The following is a 27,746-nucleotide window of genomic DNA, read 5'->3' as shown; positions in this document are numbered from 1 at the left end:
AAAACTTTCAGGAATTTTCATTTGGTGTCAGCATAACGACTGCAGAGATCCATAAGAAAATGGAGACCTGAATACACAAAACTATAGTATCAATTCAGTAAAAAAAAATTAAGGATTAAAAAGCATTGTGCAGTCGGAACATTCTGAATAACTTTTGATTTAGTAAACAGATCCTCACATACTAAGATTCAATTTTAATAATTTAAGGGTGTGACATAAATATGCTAATTAATTAATGCAAACGATATTTTAAGTTACAGAATTAGATACAAGCATTTACCATCTCTGAATGAACATATTTTTTATCTGATGAATTAGGATACCTGGTACTCAAAAATATTAGGATAGCCGCAATATGGGAGAAATTGTCCCAATAGTGGTCAGAAGAGCAGTTAATAGTTCCTTACTCCTTAATGTAGGGTTCATAGTTGCCTTGATAATCCTGACTTTTCTTATAAAAAAAAATGTTTTGTCTTTATTTATATGTGTCTATTTTTAGTGTGTGCTCAGTACATCCCATTTTCTACGAATACAAATGAAATTTTTAAATACTGTTGAAGAATTGAAGCATTTGGATTTTGGATTCAACATTTACATCTTTTTATTTTAATTAAAAAATATTAGTAGAGATTGCAAATTTGATAGTTTTAAGTTTTGATTCTATTAATTATATTCAAGATTCAAACATACTGCCTTACCCATATTACTCATTGTTCAAACCTTTTTGATAATTCATTTATTCTATGTAAAAGTAACTCAATAGTTATTAGCATATTTTTATGGTAATGAATTCAGAGTACATAAGCTTATTTATTAAAGTAAATGCAGTAACAAGAATCTTGTACAATGGACTTAATAGTTACACAATTTCTCATTCCTCTTTTTCATGTTCTTTTAAAAATAGTTGATTTCAATCAACAATACAGTAATCATATCATAGAATTTTTAAATGTTGAGTTGAGGGATCAACCACTAAAATTACTTGATTGAATTGATACTGATAATTTTTTCAAGTCTTTAAAAATTTACTTTCGTATTAATTGAAACTATTTAGAGTTAGTTATTCAGTGTTGATAAAATTATTCTGGTAACCTAGTAATTCTGAAATTGAAAAGAGTATAACTTTAGTAAGAGTAATTTTCAAGTAATTCTGAAATTAAGAAAAGTTCGATAAAATATGCTTTCTTATGGCAAAAAAACGTAATTTGAACAAAATCAGTCAAATGAAAATTAGAATTTGGTCAGACTAACTTTTCAACATAGCATTTGAAAAGTTCAAAAATCAACATCAGAGGAAATATATTTAATAAATCTGTCCAAATTTTTGCATTTGCTGATGATATTGACATCATTCCAAGAACAATTGCTGGTTTGAAACAGGTTTTCTAGTCAAAAAGGAGGCAAGTATAATACATCTTACAGCAGGGCTGATTGTGCTCCGGAAAAAATCCGGATTTCCGGATCTTTCGCTAACTGTGATCCGGAGATCGAAGGTCCAGACGTTTCAAAAAAGCATTGATCACGGAAGTTTCTGGAAATCAAATTTTGAAAGGTGGAACTTAAATACACAGTTTATTTTATTTGTTTGTATTGGAGAGTCAGATACTTTATAAGCTTTATATTCAAGATTAATATTAATTTTTTATCAGTATATAGTTATTATAATCATTAACTCAAGATAGAAAGATTGTAAATTTCAATTACTTCTCCAGGTTATCATAGGTATGTGTAAATGACATAAGTATGTGCAAAATTTTAAATATATTTTAAGTACACTAAGAAAGATTGAGGAAAGGGAAGAAACCCTGCTTAAATTTTTGTTCCATTTAAACTGTTTTTTTTTTTTACTCAAGAAATTTTCCGGAATTTTGACTTGGGCTCACAGTCACCCCTGTTACAGTCATCTAGGAAAAAAAATTAATGCATGCAGATACAAACTGTGGCGTCGCTGCGGTAGCGATTACTATTGGTCAAGCGAACTGAAGTAGTGCAGATCTTATAGTATCAGAGTATAAAAGTGACGACATGGATGCGATAATTGCTTTTTCTTCCTCATATTTTCTTCAACTGCTAGCTGTATCGACGAGAGCATGCTGGGCGTGTGAGATGTTTGTTTAATCTGATAAATGTTTTCTTTAGTTGTTTATTAGTCTCGCGTCTTATTTCCGGAACACAGGATAGTTCCAGAGCGTTCACCAGATGAAACTACGCAAACTAATGCACGAAAAATACTAATGCTCACAAAACTAATACATAATGCTAATAAATACTGATACATACATACATACTAATATATACAAAATTAATACCTAAATGCAAGAACTAAATAAAACCAGATACATACAGTGCACTTAAATAACACTCTATTACCCATCTGCATATTGGTACACATAAATTAGCAAAAGTTTATAGCTTTACATGTCTGAGCTCTGAGATTATTATTGACAACAACATTGCATCCGAAATTCTGAGGCTGCCAACAAATGCTTTTACGGACTAAAGGAATATCTAAAATCAGACTTTATTAAAAGGAAACATAAACTCTTAATTTATAAATATCTAGTCAAACCTCATTACTCATTAGTAAAATGGGCAGTGACACAAAAAAGAATGTTCTTGGAGTCAAGTGGCAAATACTAAGAATTATTTTTGGAGGAGTACAGTTGATGGCTTATTCGACTTAATCAAATACATAGAACTTTAAAGAATTAAATGGGCTGATCATGTTATAGAATGAAAAAAGTGTGTCCCAATGTAGAAAATATTCTTGTCCAGGCCCCATGGAACAAGCGTTAGAACTATTTTTTTTTTTTGGGCAGTTTTAGCTACTAATTTTTATGTGGTTTTTAAGATCCCAATTCACTTAATACAATATTACGATTTGTGAGTTATAATTCACACATTTAATTGATCACATTTTGATGTGCTTTATTTGCGTTGATTTCAATGTAAATCAAAGTTAATTTCTAAATTATTTTAAGTTATTATTGCTCTATACTCTACGTGGTTTAAAAAATTCAGATTTTTTTTATGATGAGGTAATTTTTAAGTAACACATTTAGAAAATTACTTATTGACAAGTTTTATTCGTTTTAAAATTTTATCTTAAATTTAAGCGATAATTTTTTTGTTGTTGCAAATTGTGATGTCTTTCTTCGTTGCGATCCGTTTTCTTCTTCTTTCAAGCTATTATATGTTACAACATGAGTTTCTAGAGTTTCTAATCGCCCATTTAAACAATTGCTTTTTGGTGCAATTTTGTTCCCATTTCATCGTAAATCCAAATTATTTTTCCATTGTTTTTTTAGCAGTTAGCCCCATGTATCTAATAGATCAAGAAATCGAGAAAAGACTATCTGGAGTTTAGTACCAAATTAATATTAATCTTATTTTGTACTGGAGTGATTTTGTTTTGATTTTTGTGTAAACCTTATAAATTTTCTTTATTTTAAAATATTTAATTCTGTGAGCATTAGTTTCTTTCTTTCTTGTTGGAATTTATTTAAAATGAACTTTAGTATTACGTGATATTATTAAAAAAACCAACCAACTTTTTCTCTAATGTAACAAATTTTCTCTAATATATTAAACTTATTTTTTTGAATTATAAATTTTTGATATGAAGGGAAAAAATGTTTTAAAAAAATTTAAATTTTTGCATGAATTCTATTAAGAAAATTTAATTTTCTGCAAATATATTATAAGACTGCTGGGTTTGTCAGTTGTTGAGGCAGCCAAGACTTGCAAGGGACCAGGGCTGATTGTGCTCCGGAAAAAATCCGGATTTCCGGAATTTTCGCTAACAGTGATCCGGAAGTTTCCGGAGATCGAAGGTCCAGATGTTTCAAAAAATCATTGATCACAGAAGTTTCTAGAAATCAAATTTTTAAAGGTGGAACTTAAAAATCACAATTTATTTTATTTGTTTGTAAGGGAGAGCCAATGAGATACTTTATAGGCTTATATTCATGATTAATATTCATTTTTTATCAGTAAATAGTTGTTATAATCATAAACTCAAGAAAGAAAGACATGTTTGTAAATTTTAATTACTTCTCCAGATCATCATTGGTATGTGTAAATGGTATAGGTATGTGTAAAATTTTAAATATATTTTAAGGAAACTAAGAAATGTTGAAAAAAAGGGAAAAAAACTTGTTTAAATTTTTTTCTAATTTTTCAATATAAACTGTTTTTTTTTTTTTTTTTTTTTACTTAAGAAATTTTCCGGAATTTTAACGTGGACTCACAATCACCCCTGAGGGACTGTTGCTCTGACAAAAAAGAAGATTTTACCAAGTTTACTGATGGAAAAAAAATATCGCTTAAAACATTAATGTTTATTAAAAAGTTATTATATTTGCTTTCAACATGTAAATAAGGGAGTTGCCTTCAACATGTAAATAAGGGGGAATAAATGAGGGATTGCTTCTTACTGTAATCATGGATTGTTTATTAAATCCCTAGTAGGACCCTCAGGAGCATCAGCTGGGCTGCAGATTATCACTGCATCTGTTGATTATATGTATATGTTTTTTTCCTTTCTTGGCATAGTTAAAATAGGGTTGCATAAAATTTAAATTAATTTTATGAAACAAAGTTTTTACATTTAACTTTATTATATTTAATAGCCAATTTGTGCTAAATATATGTGGGATTAAGCTAATCCTTTACAGTAATAATCTCTGCCTGGCTGCTTTGAAATCACAGATAAAATTTAACTTTTGGAGATTGACTCTGTACCAGATTTCTGCTACCAGATTTAGATCTCAGAGTTATTTTTGTCTTTTGTGAAATCTGCTTAAAAAGTTTTAACTAAATAAAGAAAAAAGTATTTTTGGCTGTTTTTCAAAGAATTTATCATGAAATGCTTTTTAAATAGTAATTTACCATATTTCCAATTGTTCTGAGTTATGGGAAGTTATGTTTGAGTTTGGAAAATGATATGAAATGTGAACATTAAGAAAAACAACTGTTCAGTTAAAATGTAAGGTATAGGTGATATAATTTTTAATGTTTAGTAGTTACTTCAAGGTTGCAAATTGTTTGATATAAAATCGAGAACTATTTATTGAAAGGATTTTTATTTAGGATAAAAGATCTCTCTAGATTAAAAGATTCATAATCAAAACGTTGAATATCAAAATTTTTTGTCCGTTTTAAATTAAAGATAATGATTTTCAGCCATGAGGAAATTTAAAATTAGCTTGTGTTTAGAACTGAGGATATTTTTTTTGAGCATTGAAAAACGCCTTTAAAATGTTTTGCGCAAATTTTTGGACACAGATCTAATATTTTCATTTCTGAATATTTTAAGTTGTGCTTTTTTATGAATAACTGTGTATTATTATATCACTCTAATGGTGTCAGATTTAATATGTTTTTTTAGGAAACTTTTATTTATGTATATAATTATTTGCTAATTGTATTTATTGCTTTAAAATTATCTTCATAGTAAATTTTATACTTAATTTGCTGTTATTTTTTGCAGGAATTCATCTATTGGCACAGGTGGCGTAAAGGTAAGAAATAAAAAATTTTATTTGCTTAATTTCTTTTGTCAAGTTTTGCTTATATGTCTCTACAAGAGAATAAGTTGCTTTGTGTGCGAGATATGCAGGACTGATTGTGCTCCGGAAAAAAATCCAGATATTTCGCTAACGGTGATCCGGTTGTTTCCGGAGATCAAATTTTCAAAGGTGGAACTTAAAAACACAGTTTATTTTATTTGTTTGTAAGGGAGAGACCGATACTTTCTAAGCTTACATTCATGATTAATATTTATTTTTTATCAGTAAATAGTTATTATAATCATAAATTTAAGAAAGACATATTTGTACATTTTAATTACTTCTCCAGGTCATCATAGGTATGTGTAAATGGTATAGGTGTGTGTAAAATTTTAAAAATATTTTAGGTAACCTAAGAAATATTGAGAAAAAGAGAGAAAAAAAACCTGGTTACATTTTTTTTCTAATTTTTTAATTTAAACTGTTTTTTTTTTTACTCAAGAAATTTTCCGGAATTTTGACTTGGGCTGACAATCTCCACTGGATATAGTATAAAAGATGCCTATCTCCAAAAATAATATGTATTCCTTACAATTAAAAAGTAAAGGAAATAAAGAATGTCATCTGTAATATAAGGATTGCAGATAGGGGGTAGGTATTATTGAGGGTAAAATAATAAAATAGTAAGTTAGCTGCATATTATATAAATATTTAGTTTAAAACATCTCGAATCTTCAGGAAAATTAGTGTATGGGAGTTTGCAGACTTTAGATTTATTATGAGAGAAACCTATTTCTTCCAGGACATTGTAAATAGCTCGACAAAATGGAAAAAACCTAACAAAAGAAACTAAAAAAATGTCCTATGTTAAGCTGTAAGAATTCCAAAAAAAGTTTGTTTAAACTAATTAAATTTTGTTAAAAGTTTTGTTTTAATAATATCTTCCATGAGTATGATTTCATGAGTGTATGCAACAGAAAGACTTTTACACTGAAGAAGAATTTGGTTTATAAAAAAGATTTGATTTTAAAATCAAATAGATGTATTTATTCTAAATTGAGTTTTTAAATTTGATATTCATAAATTTTATAAATGTATTTATGTTAAATTACGGGTTCCTCTGTCTAGTAGTGGAGGTTATATTTTAATGAGTGAAAATTGATTTTGACTAGTGCAATGGTTATAAGTGGTTTTAACCATCAAAAATTGGTTGAAAATATTCAAAATAAGTAAGATTATTTTATTTAATCATTCCGCAATTAATTACGAAACCAATTAAGTTAAGAAATATCAACAAAATTACTTTTTATGTTATTATTTCTTATATCCAACTTATATAAAAAGGCTTTTGTAAACATAAATTTAAAACATGTGTTGGTATGATACATCTTGGTGTTAGATTATTCATGTTATGACTTTTGTTTAAAAAAAATTGTATTAGTTTTGGTGTTTGTTACATTTTGACAGATGTGAACTTGGTTTACATCTAGTAATGATGATTACATATTTGATTGGTTTTTGTTAAATAAATTGAATGGTGAATTTCAGTGGGCTGAATCGGATCAAAATTGATATTGTGCAGAATGGCTGAAATCGGTTATGACCAACCATTGATTAAAATCCCTATGATTAGAACCAGAGATAGCAAGTTTCTTCCAACTCAAGTGGGAGAAATAAGGCTTTAAAAAAATAAGAAATATAAAATCATTTTTTATAATTGCAATACAGTTTAAAGATAATATTAATTTTCCTAGCTATTTGATTTATCATTTTTTTAATGTAGGAAAGCGAAGAACCTCAATTAGATTGAAGAATTTTTTTTTTATAATAACTGTAGTTCTTAAACATTTTTCATAGACGAGTGCAGTAAAATCTTTTGATATATGTCTATAAAGGACTGTAAACACAATCAAAATTTACATAATTAATTTTACTAAATTAACAAAAGAAATTCTATACAAATTCAGTATTACTTATCACATATTAATATCCTCTTATGAATGCTATATACCAATGTACTGTTGGAAGCAGTAGGAATAAAAAATTGAATTATCTTGACTCTTCTGCATTTTAAGTAATTGGTTCTGCAATTTTGTTATGAATTTTCTGCATTTTACAAATATGGGGATTGGTAGATATTTTAGTCTTATTATATGTATATAGATGTTTTTTTTCTCTTTCCTGTTGGAGTATTAAAATATGTGTGATGATAGAAACAGATCTTTTTATACCGCAAGGAAATTCAAACAGTTCTAACTTTCTTTTTTTTTTAATAATTTAGTTATTTGTAGTTATATGTTAAACTTGTTTTTTAACATTATTTATAGGATTACTTCGCTGAAATTCTAAATATAAAGGATTGTTAATAAATCTGTTAGTGAGACTAGAGCTATTCAAGTGGTAGGGTTAGAAAAGTTTGAAGGCAGGAAGAAAAAAGATAATAAAAAAATCAGATGTGTGCTCATTGATTTAGTGTGTAGATTTGAAAACGCTCTAATTTTTCATTCATTGTATTTTTTTTTTTTTTTTTTTTAAATCTTACAGCTATTCCTCTACTACAATTCGCTATTAAATCTAAAAGAAAAAAAAAATACACGCATTAAAGGCCACAATTTTTTATTTAATATAGGAAAAGGAGAAAATATTTTAAAAATTTCAGGAATTACTCTTGAGAAAAATGGTAATAAAACGAATACGATTAATATTTTTTGTGTTTCCTTTCTTTGTGGTGGTTTTTATTGTAGTTGTAGTGGTCTTTATTTTCTATTTCTCCTCGCTCGTATATTAAATTTTTGGCTTCTAATGTGTATTTGTAAAGTTATATAGTTAGAGAATGATTGCTGAATATCTGTAGTTAGGGATCGATTTTCGCGAATAAAAAATATCATTCAAATAAGTTTCATAAAAATAAATATTTCTATAAATATTACTTTCAGGTTCTCGGAAATTTAACTACAGCTGGTGTATGTGTTTGGTTGCTTTAAGTTTATTATTTTTTTGTAGCTTGAAATAGATTAGTATCGATTATTATTTCAATATATATATTAATGGAACTTTTAAATTGTATATTTTATTCGATAAAGTTCAATTATGCGATTAAATTTCTCTTTCAATCATTATGCAATATATGAATAGAGTGTGATAGATCTATTTCTCATTATTTATTTACGTATCCTAGCCGTGTCAGAGAAATCTGTCATTGCGTGTTGCGCACCATTTCAGAATTAAGCCTTAGCGACTTATTTTTTACCACTTTCTTTTTTTCCCCCTCTCCTCCCATATTTTTCCTCAGTGTTTTTCCCTCCCCTATCCTAATCCTATGAAAAAGAGAGAACCTCGCGTGCCTCCAAATGAATAGTAGCTGTCTGCGGCAGAGCTCGATTGTCGCCCGCTGCTAGGTATTAGGAGAGGAAGGTACCACGCGCGAATGACAGGGGTGTTCTTTCAGATTATTTCATGAACGCCGGCTCCGTCAAGATCGGAGAGTTTTTCCTGCTTTCGCCGTTTTATTGTTAATTTGTCATTCGGACACCGAGCAACAGCCGCCCCGATGCCCGAAAGTAACCTCAACGGATTGTTGGAAGTGACTGCCATGACCAAGGTAAGTTAGCTACAAGTGCGATTACCCTTAATGTGCGATTTGTGTGAAAAACCTGTTGCCTCATCTCCGAAAAACGTGCGTGTCTTTACCAGTGAACTCGGGCAGTCGGTTGGTTGGAGTTCGCAATGCCGTAATAACATGGAATCGGCAAAGTGACCTTGACTTGGAAATCGCTCATGCTTGGCGGTGGATTCCATTCATTTCCCCCCTTTCCCCTCTGGCTGTAGATTCCCTGGAAGTTCCCAGTGGAGCGATTCGTCGGCTAGTTTTTCTTGTTGATTTTTGCTCTGCTCTGCTTCTTCTTCGCCATATGTCTCACGATTTCTCTTTCATACGAATATATTCTCGCCAGACGATGTTTCCCGTCATTAAAATGCTTTTAAGAATATTTCTGTGGATAATTTTGCTATTTGTTGACTACTTTGTTTAATTATTTTATGCGTTCTTTACAAACATTTGGACTTATTATCTCTCATATGGAGCTGCGAACCAATTTTTAATATAATTCCCTGATCTGCAAACTACATTTTTATGTGGCATTAACAATAAACGTTTTAATTGATGAAAAAATGGCTAAAAAAATTTAATACAATGAGCATGTTTACGTATACGCTTACTTTTTTTATTGGTTTTATTTTGCTGTACATTGAGGGATATAATTTTTTTTGGGGGGGGGGGGGTGGAATATTTCAAAAAACTAGTTTAGAAATGCTTACCTTTGTTAAGGTTATCGATAAATTAATGTTTCTATGATTCTAATATGTTGTGCAATTATTGGAACCCACTCGTTACCTCCTCGACATTCATATAAAGCTATTTAAATTTTATATAAGCTCATTTTTGGCAATTTTAGACTCCCTCTTTCTTTTGTTTGCAAAAATAAGCAAATTACAAACTTCTTCCCTTCTTATTTAAGACTCTATTTCCCCCCCTAATTTTTTCATATTTTGTTTTAGCATTTAAAAAGCAATTTGAAAATAATTTTTTTTTTTAAATACATAGCTTCTTATGTGCGCAATGCTCTTATTTCTCCACCCTCTTGTGTGCTTATATAATATTTAAACGTTCCTTTTACGACCGTTTTCCAAATAATCGATCATGTAATGGATTTCCCTCATAGGGGCACTAGTTTGTAATGTATTAAATATTTTGTGGTTAATACATATATTATGATCATACTTGTCGGATATTTTTTTTGTTTAGCTGACGTAATGTACAAGATAATGGAGAGAGAAATTGTTCTTTTTATGAAAGAAAAAAAAAAATAAAAACTAGCCGTACAAACTTCTAAAATAATATTTTTAAAAACTCATCTTCATCGTATTACTTTAGTGTGAAATCAGTATGATTTTTTTCACGCGTCGGTTGAGGATAGTCATGCGATCACAGAGATGGAATTTAGATTGAAGTAGTGAGTTATTAATTTTATTTTAATTCGTAGGAATATGATAAAGGTTGTCCCCCCGTTAGCAGAAACCTTGCAGTTTATCACAGTATTTGCAGATAATTCTCCACCTTAGATTTTAAAAAAATAAAAAATTGAGAGAGATTTGCTAGCAGAAAAATTTAGAAAAAAAATTTTTATTTTATTTTTATTCGTGAAAACTAAAGAACATGTTTTATTTTTTAAAAAAATTTGATACCCAAAAAAAGTCTGGTTATTGTTTTATTTGTCTGAAAAGTATGTGTGAATTTCTTTGGAGAAACTTTAAAATGGCACTAACCAGAACACCATAAGTTAATTCTGTTAATTTCATTCTTTAAAGTGAAGTTTTTTTTTTTAAATATCATTTTGCGAGTTCATCCTTTCATTCTGATTTCTTTATTGCTCTTATTAATATGTATTTGTTTTTTCTCCTTTTCGGCAAAGCTAAAGTAAGTATTGTATAAAATTCAAATTAAATTTATACAACATGGAAAGTTTTTTGCATACGACTTCATTTTATTTAATATTTCTTAATTCTGCTAAATATATCTTAGATTAGGCTTAATTTTTACATTAATAATCTGCCTGTATTCGTTGGAAGTAGCAGAAAAATTAGAATTTTTAAAGGCAGATTCTGTAAATTCTGCTAACGGGGCTATTTCTCAAAGAAAGAACCCCCGACCTCCTCTAACTGAGTTAGCATTTTATGACGCATGAGCTGATGTAATCGTGTAGCACCAAACGTATATTTAGAAAATAATCAATAAAATTGCATAATACGAATGCACTGTGTTTGTAATTAATTGGTTTAAGATGCTACATCTGTCTCAAAAATAGCGATTAGTAACCGTATTTTAAAGCTTTAAAATAGCAAACGTAGGCCTCACTAGGCGCATTCAACTAGTCCAACTGTCCAAGCCTTCTCTCCGTTTGGGTTGAGAAAACAGATTTAATTTCACGCCTTCCCCTGGTAAATAAATGTGCCATTCGTATCTTTTTAACGTTATGTTATTATTTAGAAAAAGGTATACATTAATTTGTAAGTTGTTAAACCGTAAATTTGCTGAAACCATACTCTTTCGGGTTGAACCATAATATCCTGCATATTAATCAATCTTAAATTTAATAAATGGATATTGTGTGACAACTTGGAACAGAGTCTGGCTCAGTTTAAATGTTAATTCTTTTTCCAGGAAATTGAAAAGATATCATGGTTTAATTTTATTACAATTAAAACCCTCCCTCGTGCTGTTTTAAGACACTTACGATTTTAATTTTATTTTTCTTAAAAATATGCTTTCAAAAATGTTTTGCTAAAGAAATAGTTGAACAACATCTTTATTGATTCAAAGCAGTGTTTCCCAAACTTATGACTTTTGTGTACCCATTCTAAATTTTTCGTAACCCTACGTACCAGCATGAAAATGAATGTATTTTTCACTATAAAAAAATTGCACAAAAGTTAAAAATCACAACTGGCTGTTGACACTTCTAATTATTAGCTGTTAACTCTGCAGAAAATAGCCAATAGAAATACGTAATCGTAAATTTTCATGGCTAGCTTTATTTTTAAGTTTTTTTTTTTTTTTTTTTTAAAGTTTCATTTGTTTCAAGATATTTAGTATAGGAAGGCGTACCCCCACTAAACTGTTCCCGTACGCCTGGGGGTACGCGTACCACACTTTGGGAAGTACTAATTCAAAGGATGAATTTCTCATTAGTATTAGTTTTCGTCCTTTCTCTCATATGTAAAAATTTCTGCACGATTCATATCAATTCAATCGATGAATATATATTTTAAAGTGCAAAATTCACCTATGTAAACATTTCTTTTGCTAATGGATATAAGTAAATTTAATTTAGTCCAAGTAATGCGAGGAGGATCAATCCTCGCAGAAGTAAAATAGTTTTTTATTTAAAATTAATATTAAATGCTACATTTGAATAATACAGTTTTATATTATAACTTATTCAGAGATAACTTATTATTAATGTAGTCGCTTTTCAATAAATGTATTTTATTGTACTTACAATGTTATTTATGCATTCCTTAAAGAGAGACTAAATGTGATATGTTTTGTATTAAGTTGCATGAATTTGCTGCATAAACTTCATCATGCATTTACTTAACTATGCTCGACTACGGCGCAGATATTGCACTCCTGATGCGAAAATGTCATTTTGTGCTGTACATTATTTGGACCAATGGTCTTAGTGGAACATAGCCTCCTGCTGATCGTATCGGAAATGGGATTCTGCTGCAAATAGATGTTACGGTCCATGAAAGGATGTATTAACCATACTGTCTTCTCCTTTGAAAGTGAAATTCAATTTATCCTTTCATGTGGCGGCCACTGTACTCATCACTTCATTCTGTCTCTAAATTCTGTTAGAAGCCATGCAAGGTACTGGATATGTTGCCATGGTGATTCTTTTCTTATCTTTTGTCCTAGTTTATACAACTTGTTGCTTTTCCTGGCTTCTTTTTGTCGGAAGTATGTGTATTTAAAAGGCTTCGTTTGAATGAGTTGTCTAGTAGAATAATTTATATTGTTGTTAAGAGGTAATGACTTAGGATATGCGAAAATAAAAACGAAGGCTTGAAATAGGAAGTGACTTTTTAACCTCTTTTTCTTTAAATTTTTTACTTAACATAATTGATTTTTTCGATTTTGATCTTTAAATTTCCTTTTTCTTTTCTAATTGAAATCTTTAAAAGGGTTATCGGGATGTTAGAGAGAATAAAACAATATTTCACTTTGGAGTTTTAAAAATCAAGTTGGTTGGTATTGTAATTTTATAACAGATCCGCCTTTGTTGTTATTTCTGCATCTCAAGTAATTAGGGTTTCTTTATTTGTGCCGGCAGATCTGTGTACTTTGTTAGCAGCTGAGAGTTCTCTTAACTTTGCTACACTGTTTGACACCCAAAGAATGTTGTATTTTTAGACTGTAACAATGCTTATTCCAGCAAGTTTTGATTCTCCTTTTGCCTATCGAGCGCGATGTTGTCTCCCTCTATTTAAACACTGAAAATGTGCTTATTGTCTTTTTTTTCTTCTCCTCATCAAATTTAATGTGTGTAAATGAAAAATCAGAAGTTTCACTTTAGTTGTTGGGAATTACTTTTTCCTTCCCTTTCTTACATTCTTTCGAAGTCTTTTATGATTTTCATTCAAACTGAATCATTAAAATTAGGTCGATCCCGTATTTGTTTAATTGATTGAATTGTTTCATAATATGGATCGAGAATTATTTTATCACTTTTAATCAGATAATGGTACCATTAGCTGTTCAAGTAGAATCATCTTATGAATTTATTAATCATAATCGGATGTAATTTTATCCATAAGTTATAGTAAGCGTGGTAAATTTGTAGTGTATTTGAACGCTCGTAGAACAGAGTAGTTTGCCAAAGGTAATTTTTAATGCAGTTAAAGTTAGATTTAATCAAAATTCAAATACAATCTTAATCTTGAAGATAGAGTGTTGTGTAAAATCAACTATGAAAAAAAAAATTTTTTTTTTGCTTAGTTATTCAAATATTTAGAATTCTTTCTGGATGCTGGAAACCTTTTAATATGCGTCTAGGATTGCAGTGGAACCTTGATTTTCGTACGAAAGGCAAAAGGCATATTTATTCAAATATTTAGCTTTTTTTTTTTCTTTCAAGACAGTTATGTTATAAATTTGCGTCAGGGATTGCAGTGGTAATCCTTCGTCTTACTTAGTTATATCTTATAAATTTTGTGCGATTCGTAGATGCCTGAAATCTTGCCAGAGAGGGCTAATGAGATGCATCGATGCAGCTAACCATGTAATGCAAAAATTGTACACAACCATTATGTTTTCTTTTAAAATATTTATTATTGGTTGAGTTAAATTAACATTATCGGTTGGGTTAAATTAAATGATCGGTTGATTGTTTTATAACATTCTAAGCTTTAGACACCAACAAAACTAGTTACTTTTTCTCATGCAAGTTCAAAGTGGAGAAATTAATTGATGTAAACATAAATAAATGTATTAAGTATTTTGTATGGCAGAATAAATTATATAAGAGTCACGCAGCTTAGGCCAGCCTATAATTAGCTTCCCATATCCTGAATTTAGAAACGGAATGTCAGTAAACTTCAAAATGATCGTGCAATATTATTAAAGATATTTACTATGAGGTATTTTTTTTCCACAAGAATTTATTCTGTGAATTTAAGATTATTTGACTTCGGCGGAAGTTCATTATACTTCCATGCTCGTTCTAATACTTCTAATGAGTGGTCGCTTGGCTCCTTTCCTAAGATTTCACGCGAGGAAGTAAAAGAATTGCACGATTGAGACCCTGGCTACCTGCCAAGACACAGGACACGCTCGATGCTTTGATGTGCGAATCCTTTTTTCCTTCATGGCGCACAGACAAAGCTGCCGGTATCCAGATGAATTCACGTGAAATGTTGTATCACTTACAGCTGGATTTGTAATCTGTGACGCCTTGTTAAACCCTGCGACACGATCCTCCATTTTTTGAAAATTGTTATGAGGAACAGATGAATCTTTAATGTCATCATGCTCGTTTTTGTACGATCACGATATTGTCTTAATACGATATGTTACTGCGGTCCCGATGGATTTGCCGTTTCGAAATAGGTGTTAAGTTGTTATGCAAACTGCTTTTAATCTTCACAGGAAGTAGTAAAGCAATCGATGCATATTTTATTCTCGTTGATGTACTTAATTTCTTTGCTGCGTTCATTTTATTACACGTTGAGCATTATTGAGTAGCTGTATAAATCCGCTGCATTTATTTTACGACACGTCGAACATTTTGAGTAGTTGTATAAATCCCTAATTTTCTGACTATTGGGTTCTAAAGCCTTGCTGAATTGCGTAAATTAAATGGTAAAAAGGTTCAAATTTCATAAAAACGTTCATATTTTCTGCAATAAATGTTTTAAAATGTGTATTGCTATCCGAATTTTGCGTCTTACACTTACCTTAGGACCCGTTATTCTTTGAATTCGGTGAGTTGCATGCGGTTAGTTATTCTTTGGATTCGGAAAGTTGCTTGCGGTTAGTTATGAACGCTCTCCCCCATATTTTTGTTTGATGTTAAATTTATTTATACACACTTGATTTAAGTTAGATGACACGAATACAATATACCAAAAGAAAACGCAGGTATGATGCTTTAGGACGCTATTCATTATGCATTATTTACTGAGAGAACTGTAATAAACTATTAAGTTTCCAAAATCATTTGACTTTCTGGTGTAAATTTATAGCATGTTCTGAACCATTTTTATTTTAAAATAATATTTTAAACAAGGAAGAGCAGCTCCATTTTTGCTCAAACGATCTTATAAATATCGTTTTGTTTTGATGAAATGCTTCGATAATATATATATGTGTTCAAAATTTAATTTTATTACCTTTTTTTAAACAACTTTTCCGTCATAAATTTTTTCTTCTTCCTACATCTCAGTGGAGTGGTGTCAATTGGGGTTGCTCTGTCGTTTATCTCACTCAATTAGGTTTTGCAGGAATAATAAAGGGAAAGTAAATCTCTCCGAAGTAAAAAAATATCTCTCCGTTTGTTTTTGTTTACACTTAAGGCTGCCGGATGTAAAAATACCTGCAGGTTCTAAAATCTTGGAACGTGAAAACTACCAAGTAAATGAAGATTTTTGTGCCATTTTATAATTTCTATCTAGGTAAAAATAGTCGAGAAACTGAAAAAGTAAACAAATGCAAACTTATTATAAAATTAATAATTTTCGTAATGTAGTATCACTACCATAATGTGTGCAACTCTTCCATTTAAAGAGGACTTTCGCGAAAATTTTATTCATTAAACTGATGACGAAATGTTTCCGTTAATAACTATTAACTTTGTTTTACAAAGTTGGTTTATAATCATTTCTATTTCATAATAATTAAAATATATTAAAGAATAATATATAAATACAAGCATAGATATAAATATAAAAAGTTCGGTTTTTTGCCTTTGGCTTATTGTTTACTACCTATCATTGTACAGAAAATGAGCCAGAAGTGTTAAAAACTACAGCTATTCTAACAATTGGTCAAAATATTCTTAAATCAGAAAAATGTCCAGATATAATTTATGAAATCGTTTGCGCTAATCTGGAACTATCTTAGCTGAAGCATTGTTGTAAATGTTAATCTTGAAACAGTCATTTGCTTTCTCTTCATTTTCCCAATATGTCTCAGTAAAGGTAATTCTTGCTGGTTTAGGAACAACTATGTCTAATTTTCTAATTAGTCCTGATTTTCGTCAGTGTCTAGAGCGTTTTATTTTTATTTATTTTTTTGAACAGAGTAACAATTACGTTTCATTTGTATATGAATAACGGCACTTGAAACACGACGGCAAAGTAAAGCAGATTCTCTTTTGATTTGTGCCCTATTAAATCTCAAAAATTAAAGAGAAGAAACTTAATTCAGAAACATTAGATTTTTTTGACTCCTAAAGGCATGAACCAGAGCTAACTGTTTTTTTTTTGTAGTTTTTAAAATGAAAACAATACCTATGGCAGAAATTTATTTATATATTTAACAAGCATAAAAATTATATGTTTATTGAATATGTTGATTATTAATTTATTTCATTCTTAAGCTCTCATTTAGACACTTAAATGAATATCGTTTGACCAATTGAGTTCTTTGAATGTTTCGAGAGAATCGTTGGGTACTTAAAATACTTAATGAGTCATAACAATAATGCATTTTTTCCCCGAGATGACTGTCATAACGCGGTTTAGCTTCTGAAGAAAATTATTTTCCTCTACCTCTTAAAAAATATCTCTTCTCATGTATTTTCTATCTTTTAAGAACATAACCGTACCACCAGAAAAATCCTATTCTACAACTACATGCCTTTTTTTTTATCGCCTTTTTGTTATGATTGTATATATTTTCTTTAATGAGTAATCACTCAAGTCGCACCAGGTCTAGTCTAGTCACACCAGAAAACAGTTTGCACTGTTTTCTCTTCACGGAAAAAAGAGAAAACAGTGCAAACTGTTGTGGGTATTTTAATCAAAGAATCAGATCAAATGTTTTCCTCGACAAAGGTTCTTATAAGAAGCCACTCAAAACAAGGATGTGGAGGCGTGTGAAGTAATGAGCTGACGAGTTGAAAGATTAACCAGAAGCTTGCCCCCGCTTCCGTTCTTGGACTAATTTTAACCCTCCACAAAACACTGGTATTTATTATCAAAACATAAAACTGAGAATTAGAATTAGCTTTGCTTGAACAGTGGTAGTCTAACTGGTCCCTACTGTCCACTAGTGACCGATTAAAGTTTCTATTCTGTTTGGGAGGGGAATAAGAAGGAATTAATTTACTTTGGTAACATTAATGGCTAGGAATTATTGCGTTAATATTAATAATTGGACATTTTTTGCGCACATTGGAAAAAAGTTTCTTTTCCAATGTTTTGAACTTTTAATTTATTCAGGATTAGAAAAGTTTTCAAAGGGGTTTACCTTTTTTATACCTCAACCCCGAGATTTCGTATGTCGCGGAAAAGTTTTTACTATTAATTAAAAAAAAAGAAAGAAAAAAAAAACAATCTGCCTCTTGAGAGAAAATGTCTTTTTCAAATTCTCAAAATAAAAAGAATTCATTTTTACTTATTATTCTACCGACGCAAACGCGATTTAAAATCACATCACGGTTTGAGATCGTGTTTCGTATTTTCACGGTTTTGTATCAATTATCGCATTTTGTATTCGCAGGATTTAAAAAAGCAACTATTATGATTCGCATTCACGCTATTTTGAAATCAAACATCGAAATTCGTTCTTATTAACATGATTTTAAAAATTACTTGTCGAGATTAGTCTTCACGTGATTTAAAAATCACACATTGAGATTCATATTCACACAAAAATAATTAAAATCTCGCATCCATATTTCTATTACAACGTTGATTACATTCTGTGGTTAAATGCTTCCTCACTTTTTCGTGCACAAATTTCAGTTTTTTTTTCCCTTCATTGTTTCAAAAGTTTTTGCCCATAATATTTTCAGTTTTCTTTTTTCAACTTTATTGTTTTTTTTTGTTTTACTTAATTCATCCCTGCAGAATGAATAAATATGAAGTTCTTTAAAAATGAAACATTAATCAATGCATGCAGAAAGTTTTTTAATTGAGATTTTTTGTTTGCAGAGAGTATTTTCTTTTATCTAAATCTGGTTTCCCTTTATGTATTTGTGTCAGACTTAGTTTCCCCGCCTGAATGATCTACTTCTTCGTGTTCTTTTTCATAATGGGAAGATACCCCTAACCGCTCACGACGACATTTCCGGGCAGGGGTCCTTTGCAGTTTTAAACCCGATAATGTGCCTTTACTTCCGTAGAAGTGTGTCGCAACATTTACGCGGCATCATGTCATAAAAACGTTAAAAAAAAAAATGTTTCATTAAAAAAAAGTGTGGAATGGAAGCTAGTTTCAGTTTTATAATCTCCGCACCCGAATATTGAGCAAGATCATATATTTGTATAAATACAACGAAAGAATTGTTCCCTAGCATTATTCGTATGTAGTATTGAAAAAAATTCTTATTCTAATTTATTAAAATGTTTGTGCTTACCTTTGCTGCTACTAAAAAAAATATTTTCTGTAACTATGTAAATAATGTAATTGCTGGAATATTAAGGATTGTACTTCTTACATAATATTGTGTTAATCTTTTTTTCTGATCATCTATCTCAGTGGTTACCAACTGGCGTCCGGCCCGCCAAGTCTTTTTTTTTTTTTGTGGCCCGCGAACTAAAATATTAGTTGCCATTTTTTGCGGACAATTTTCGTAAAAAATCTATATAGGTTTATAGGTGAAAAATCTATGTTTGGCTCCTGAAATTTTGAAGCAATAGAAAAAATGAACACTCATTTTAGGTGTGGCTTAAACTCAGAAGCTATTATTGTTTATTTTTTCTATCATTGAATAGTTTTAAAATTGATTATAAGTAAAAATTACTTTAACCCTCAAAACTCAGCTACCCGGGTCTATAAATCAAAAATAATCGACTATTACATTTGTTCCTGTCTTTTCCAATTTTTCTCTGGAAATAAAAAAGAAACATTTAAAAGCATTGAAAGAAAAACTAAATGTGGCACCCGAATCGTCATTTTCAATTGTCTGCAATTATGAAGTGGAAGTAGTTGTTTTAACTGTCCAGTTCTTTCGCCATCGTGGGCTAATTTCTGATTGATGATTCAGTTTGAAACGACGGGAAGAAAAAAAAATATTTTCAATTGCGAGATAAATTATCGAGAAATGAGATTTAGGTTGTATTTTTCCAAAAATAATTTTATTTTCTCGATATTTTGTTAAATAACTATGTACCTGTCATGTCTAAACGCAGTTACATTTTTTTTAGGCTTCTACATTTATGAACATTAACAACGATTTAAATCTAATTATTAAAATCAGCAGGGATCTACAAATATTCAATGTCTCTTGGTACAAGGACATTGTTTCCGAAGTATTATGTATTTAAAAAGCACATAATTCTTACAATTAAGAATTCACCTGAACCTGGACTTAAAATTCGACTAATACTTAAGATTAATGAAGTTTTGTTTGAACTCCCCATGTTATATTTCGGTTGTTAAAAAAATCAGCAATGTTAATATGATTTTTTTCTTTTCAACAAAGCTTTAATTCAAATCAAGAATAAAATACGTAAAAGAAAAGTGTTTTGAACAATTTGTAAATCGGCAATATTACACAGAAAATATGTCATGTCACGTGCTATTATCTTTGATGCACGATGTGCAAAGCTTTTTAAATGAACGTGCAGAGCTTTTGCAATGTTCTATATCGCCCTGGTCTATTAGTTGTCTGATAATGTAAGTGCAATGATGAGTTAATTCATCATTGGTCGACAACATTTGGGCATGAAATACGAAATTATGTCTTACGTCAACAATGTCTTAAGAAATTAGGAGTAGTAATAGCGGAAATCAAGTGTAGAATTGTAATGTTACAATCTGGTGATGAAAAGAAATGCATGTTAAAATAATGTCCTCCATATATTTCTCATTCTGATTTGGCTACGGCTTTATCTTTAGAAAGTTATGCCCGAATGGAATTAATAGCGATTGCTTAATTTGTTAATTTTATGTTTTAGTAATAAATTTTTAAGTAATTGATTTTTATTTTTATTATTATCATTATAACTTAGAAACATTCTCTTTTCGTGTACAGAATTTGTTTAAATGTAAGATGTTTATATTCGAAGTAATTTTTCCTTAACTTTAAAATTAAATATTTTTACTATTAAATATATTTTATGCGCAGAAAACATAAAATATTATTGTGTTAATAAATGTCCTTTTTTTTAAAATTCTAATCCTACTATGCATTTTGTTTTTATTTTGATGCGAAAGATATATTTCTATAACTGGTAAGTAATAATTATTTACTCATTCTTTTAGACCTGTTATATTTTTTCGTCTCCCTTATTTACTTAGTAAATTCTTTTCCTGCCCTACAGATGTATTTAAAGAAATCCGTTATTTACCGGAAACATACTGAGTAGCTTTATGTGTGTTATTTTTGTAGAAGTTTTGTTGATCTTGAAACCTTAAGAGAAACGTCTTATGCTTTGCCATTGTGGTTAGAAAATTTATTAGCTAATTATACGGCAGAGGGTTTAGTTGTCTTTCATTTGTCTGGCAGTGCTTTCTTCGAATGTCAAGACAAAAACAAAAGATCGCATTCTATTTCCCTAAATTTAAGTCTCTGGGAGTAAGCAAACTGCGGTTTGGTTCGACCGAATTCTTGGGCCTCGTACCTTTTCTTTTACGTATAATGAATGATAAATAGCATCGTAATATACGTGCTGCATGCAAGCGAAAGTAAAGAAATACACTCGGGTAATGTACTTCTCGTGATATATAGTTAACGATCGCAATTTCGACTTTTTATGCTTTTGTCAAATTTCTTTTATGTCGTGCATTTTTATTCGGCATGTGTTCTGTATAGTAACCTTTACACTTCTTTTTATCTCGTATTTTTTCAGCTATTTTAATAATACTTTATAAGGGTCGACCTTTTTTTTATTATTTGCTAAATAAAGAAAACGGAAAATCTTGCATTTGAGACATTGTTTAAAGCAGCGGTCCCCAAATGTTGTCCACGGAAATCAAGGGTTTTGTGGAAGAAATAAAAGGGGCTACGCGAGTTCTATTTATAACAAGTGATACTTTTTTAAACCTTAGATTATATTTATATCAATTCATAATATAATTCATTTAATCTTTCGGTTGCCTTAATAAAATTGTTTCAATTAAAATACCAATGAGATAATAATGGCTTTTTTAAAAGAAAAACTTCCATCAATATATTGAACAAATTATGAAAAGAACAAGCATTTATTATAATATTGCATTAGTATTTCAAATCAAAATTAAATAATTAAATTCTTTGATAAAGAAATATGTTTCCCTATTAAACATTTTCAACGTTTATAGTAGTTTTTTTTTTTGTTATCATTTCGAAATAAACCATAATTCGGATTTTTTAAAATTTATTTTCGGTTTATTTTATTAAACTTAGTAACTAGACTAGACTAAAAATTTAATAACAAGGACTAAAAAATTGAACTCTAACATGAAACGTAATTTAAGATTATTCTTAATATTGATAAAACGAAAAAAAAACTTCTTTCCCTTACATAAAATAGAGAAGTCTTAATGGGTTAATGTGTTCGCTAAGTAATAGGTTCATAATATGTCGTAATAGGTAATAGGTCGTATAATAGGTTAATAAACTTTACTTATTACGGCCGAAAGAAGTTTGATTAATTAAAGTTGTCATTATTAATTGAATTTATTTGTCCATACTGCCATTCAATTTATAAAGCCTTAAATATATATTTATGAAAACGAATGCCGTTATGTAAATTTACTACGTTCGAAAAGATTGTTTAATAATTTTTTAATTAATGAATAGCTTCTCTATAAAAAATATTATTATTATTTTTTGTTGCATTTTTAAGTGGAAACAAGTAAGTCTTATTCCTGAACTTTAATTGCGAATTTGAAAATCTCCTAACAAGCGATTTTTTTAAAATTTATTTATTCTACTATTATAAATTTTAAGAATAAGCCTCTATGTTTCAATTTTTACTCGAAAAAGAATGTATACATAAATAAATGTAGGTAAGATATTTTTTCAGAATCTATTGAAACTAATTTTATATGTCGAGTGTGTATAGACATTAATAAAATTTATCAAAGCCACTCCTGAGTTCAAATTTAACCATATTGTTACAACAGTTTTCAACCCTTATAGTGCATCATTAATAGGTTCAGCTGTATCATTGATATTGTTCAACAATATTACAGTCGAACTCTAAAATTTATTATGGTTTCTTAATAGTATTATAATATTTTTGTGTTTAAACATCCATTACGCTTTAGAGTTTAAAAAACTACTTTATTTGAAATTAAAATTTTGTTTCCTTCAATTTATCCCTCGGTTTCTTACAAATTGAATATCAGTTGGAAAAGAGAATTGAGAGAACTTGGAAAGTTAACAAATGATGTTAGCACGTGTACATTTTTGAAAAAATCATTCTGAAAATCAGATGATTGGTATATTCATCAATTTTAGTTGCGCTGGAAGATCGCCCATTTTGCTATACGCTAAGCACGCCCCTTTAACCACAGCATGATAAATGACTTGTTAACTTTCACATTCGTTTAGTAAACTCTAAGTTATATTTGGCATTAACCAAGGGTTAGAGTATCAAATGCAATTTAATCGAGATACTTTCATCAGAATTAATATCTTATATTTTCTAACACTTTTATTTGAACTTTTTATTTTATCTTGGAAAGAAATGGATCATTAACAAGAAGATTTACTAATTGCTCTAGCTCCCTTGCCATTCACCCACATTCATTTTTTTTTTTTTTTATCTGTAATTTCATCTTGCAACTTTCAATCTTGGCAACAACCACCACTCGTCGCTGTGTAACTGATTCGTTTAGTTGTTCGACATATGAACTGTATTAATTTTTTTTTGACTGTCAATTTTGCGTTTTGCTTGCAATTAATAGCTCGCAACCGTATCTACGAATTGGAGCCAAGATTACGAGCACATTTGTGAAGCTGTAACATCAGCGTTTACGCTTTTTTCATTCATTTGTTTAGTTTTCTTATTAACGCCTACAAAATGGATGCGGCTTCTCCCTCAATTAAGTTTTGTCTAACATTTAAAATGCGTTTATAAAAATCTTTATCAGATTTTTCTATCGATCGACTGGATGATAATGGGGAAGATTATTATTATTTTTACCCATAATTATTTATAGATGGACGTTTACGTTGCTCATGTGTGACTTTATCAAAATAAAATTAGTGTTATCTAGATGTTTTCGCTGACTATTCTTAAGCAAATATCTTTGTAATATTTTATTTTTAGTATAGATTGATTATTGCTTTTTTTTTAAATCGATTTAAAGCAGTCTGAGTAGTTTTTCAAACTTTTGGAACATTTTGTTTTTTCGAAAAGCTAGTTAATAAGATATTAGGCATTAATGGCTCTTTCTAATTATGCTTCAGTTTTGAAGCATTCCAAATATACGTAATTATGCATTTTGGTCCCTCATATGCGTATATACTTTTTCAAAATGTAATTTTTTTTGAAAATTTATGAGGAATTTTTATATAGACGAAGAGAATTAAGGAATTTTCGTAAGGATGACTCATTATCCCTTTTCTCTTTTACACTCTACCCCTCCATTTTTTGAACGACCTTTTGTTGTTCACAAATATATTATAGTTTAACGCATTTTAAATTTATTATTGAACTGTCTTCGTTTAACTTGTTTGACGTACTTTTATTAAACAGTGGTTACAATGCATTTGTTTGAAGTGCCACGTGAAATTTATGCACTTCGTCTGTCCGTTTTACAAATACGAATTTGTGTTAAATATTCATTAAGCATGTGCTATTTGTACTTAGTATTTTGTCATACTGTGCAGTAAACTTGTACGCAGTGCAAGTGGCACCCCTCTGCGCCGCAACAAATTTAATGTATGTCCACTTTTCAGCTCTTTCCCTGCATATTATGCTTTAAATTTTGTAATTTAATATTGAATAGTTGATTGTATATTATTAAACCCTTAACGATCTTATTATTTTCAAGAAAACTGTCATAATGCATAATAATATGTATTCATTGTTTATTTTTGGAATTTTTTTTTTCGTTTTTAACGAAGTAATTCTGAAATTAAAATAACTAAATTTTATTATTCTTTTGCGATAAAATTTGCCTTTACAGTTTTTTTAATTTTTTTTTTAAATTAGTATATTTTACCTGCAAAACTTATTTCTGTATTCTATTGTTGAAGTGTTTGAATAAGGAATGGAAATGGAAAACACCTAAAGTAACATTTACATACATTCCATTTTCAGGGGTCTATCCAGACATTTTGTGAAAGGTCCAGTTTTCGTGAAATTGTGAAAAAATTACATTCTTTAAACCAGGGTCCTGCTTTTATGAATTTGTGCAAACAGGGTCCGGTTATTGCAAAAAAATTTTTCAAGGAGCTTTTAAAATTGCAAATAGTTACAAGATTATGCTCAGCTACTTAAAATTATAGTAAAAAAAATTACATTTTCAAAAATAAACAGCAATTGCTGCTTCTAAATTATAGATGCAACATACAAATATTTGGTATATAGCCTACACTGCTGAACGCAGAATATTCATTTCGAACGAATAATGGAAGAAGCGTCTGCCGAAAACAAAACTTAATTCGTTTACATCCATCTTTCTTGTTTTCTGCCCTGGGAAGGGTTTATTCAATTAACAAAACAATAATGAAGATAAACAAATTTGTGAAGGGTCCGATTAAAAGAAAAATCATTTTGTGAAGGGTCCGTTTTTAAATTATAATATTTTGTGAAGGGTCCGTTCACGGATTTCTTCACAAAATTTCTTCTAAACAGACCCCTGAGTTTAAGTAATTTCTTCAGAGATTTTTTTAGTGAATGTTCTGCATTTTAAAAAATTTTAGACAGATATGGTTTGAGCAGGTAGCTTTCCTTAAGCATCGAAACAATTTAGTATCTCTTTTATTTTAGGTGATGCTGACGTGAGTAGGTGGCATAATTATTATTATTAAGTAACTGTCAAATGTATTTCAATTTAGTAAAGAGCGATTGAGATCTAACTGCACGCAAGAGGGGTGAGGGCTTGCAAAATTACGTTTGTTATTCTCGTTAGCTTCATTTAAGCCTTCCCCCATTTAAAAATCCTTTGAAGTTCCTTTTTATTTTCCCATCGAAAACTTTCTTCCATTCATTTTCAGTGAAGATTTTCCGCTTGACTTGTTCAATCAAATTACATTCATCCTGTTTTGTCGTCTAATTGCTACATAAAAGCCTTTCAAAATTCGTCGCCCGCTGCTCTTACTTTTTATCAGCGTGGCCCATCAATGGTTAGCCGCCATTGTTTCGGGTCATGCCTACCGAATACTCTTCAGCGTTTTCATTTTTGAGGTCATTAACGGCGTGAAAATTTTCCAGTGTATGCTGCAGCACTGATAAAATATTTCAAGGTTGCAAGAAGAAAGGGTCCCCCCTTGTCTTTTTACCATCCCTCCCTCTATCCTCTTCAACATTGTCCTCTTTTTGAAGCTTAGTGTTCATTAAGTATCAGAGACTGCCTTTATAGTAAGTCAGGCATCTTTGTTACAAAGATGCCCTTGAATTTCTGAAGAACTTGCTTTGTGGTTGTAGTGGCTGAAACAAAGAACAGAACGGCTTACTCGATGAGATATTTTAATTGGAAATGTGCCTTAAAAATAATCTTAATTTTATGAGTTTTTTAATAAATATTTAAAATTTTTGCAATAAATTGAAGTTCACCTTTTGTTAAGATTTTGAAACAGCTAATTAGATTAAGATTCCTGAACTTTCAAAGGGATGTTATCATTGAAACTTGTTCTACCAACGGAAACATACCATTGGGTAACATTACATTTTGAATTCTTGTAAGAAATAAATAACTTTCATTTCGATAATAGCGTCTTAAAGCCCATCTCCTTCATTGATCATAAGTCAGTCCTATCTATCCTTATATTGTGGAATCAGCAAAAATCTAAACTAATATACTGCATTTAGCATTGGCAGGGGTTAATAAAAATCGTTTTCTAAAATTTTAACTGGTTCAACGTTTATACCGATTGAAAATTAAAAGATATCAACCATAAGATTGGTATCTTCAGGCTCTTTTTATTTTTTCCTTTTTTTTTTTTATAGGTATTAGTTATGTTATTCTCAACTGATAGATCAGTTTTAATTTTATTAGCCGATTTTTTAAACCTGGAAAATATTAAAATTTATCAATAACGAATGTTTTTTAAGCTTATAGAATTATAATTTCAAATGCAAAATATTAATTAAAAGCTTTGGTGCAACATATTTGAAACAATATTTTTTTAGTTGGCAATTTATTTCTGTCTTAGTCAATTATAGAGGGGAAAAAAATCACAGCTGATTTTTATTTGTTTTCCTTCATCACCTAATATATATTCTTTTATTGTTAAAGTAATCAGCTCATTTTCTATTCTTAGCTGAACTTCAATGATCAACATACATCCCAGTTTGCAGCCTGTTTTTTCGTTTACCTCTTTCCATAACCATAAGCCTTTTTTTGTATCTGGGCAGCAGCCATCAATAACAGGGTCTATCTCTTGTCTTCTTTTAGGAGGCTGAGAGAGTGGATCGCTGAAAGAATGTTGAAGAACTTTCGGCTTCAACAGATGCCCTCGAGTGCCTTTTTTTAAAAGCTTGTAGTGAAAGGATCCTTTCTGAGCCTTTTACGTAGACTAGTTTTAAAACCGAGAAAGCCGGATGAGAATTGTGACAAGGGATTCTTTTGAAAGCTAAATTTGTCTTCTTGGACAAAAGTGCTTGTTATAACACTTTTATTATTATTTTTTTTTTTTAGTTTTGATGTGTAAATAAACTCTTGTGCGTTGGTTCTTTAAGTCAGTTATATAATTAGTTCTTACGAAATTAAATTGTTTAAAATTTAGATAATGGTTGGTGTCGCTTTTATCTTGACAAAATTTGTAACGAAATTTAATGTACGATTTCATTTAAATGAAGTTAATTTTTTTAACTACGTTCGAACGCGGCTTTTTACTGCGTGTATTG

At 29.8% G+C, this 27,746-nt stretch overlaps 1 protein-coding gene across 2 annotated transcripts in view; it reads left to right on the top strand.

The window, feature by feature from the left end:
• heph (polypyrimidine tract-binding protein 1 heph) overlaps positions 1 to 27,746 on the top strand; it is a 75,348-nt gene that overhangs the window by 4,640 nt on the left and 42,962 nt on the right. The window contains exon 3 of one of the 2 annotated variants that reach the window (XM_016070744.5): positions 5,492 to 5,522. In XM_016070744.5, coding sequence (XP_015926230.2) covers positions 5,492 to 5,522 — 31 coding nt within the window. Of the gene's footprint in view, positions 1 to 5,491; positions 5,523 to 8,831; positions 9,112 to 27,746 lie in introns of those variants that run through there. The other variant, XM_043040731.3, reaches the window with a different exon arrangement.

This window comes from Parasteatoda tepidariorum, chromosome 7 (genome assembly GCF_982258835.1).
Source record: "Parasteatoda tepidariorum strain Cologne lab strain chromosome 7, Ptep-v5.0, whole genome shotgun sequence".
NCBI classification, from domain to species: Eukaryota; Metazoa; Arthropoda; class Arachnida; order Araneae; family Theridiidae; genus Parasteatoda; species Parasteatoda tepidariorum.
Note: the sequence above shows the minus strand (reverse complement) of the source record. Positions and strands in the feature narration are given on the sequence as shown.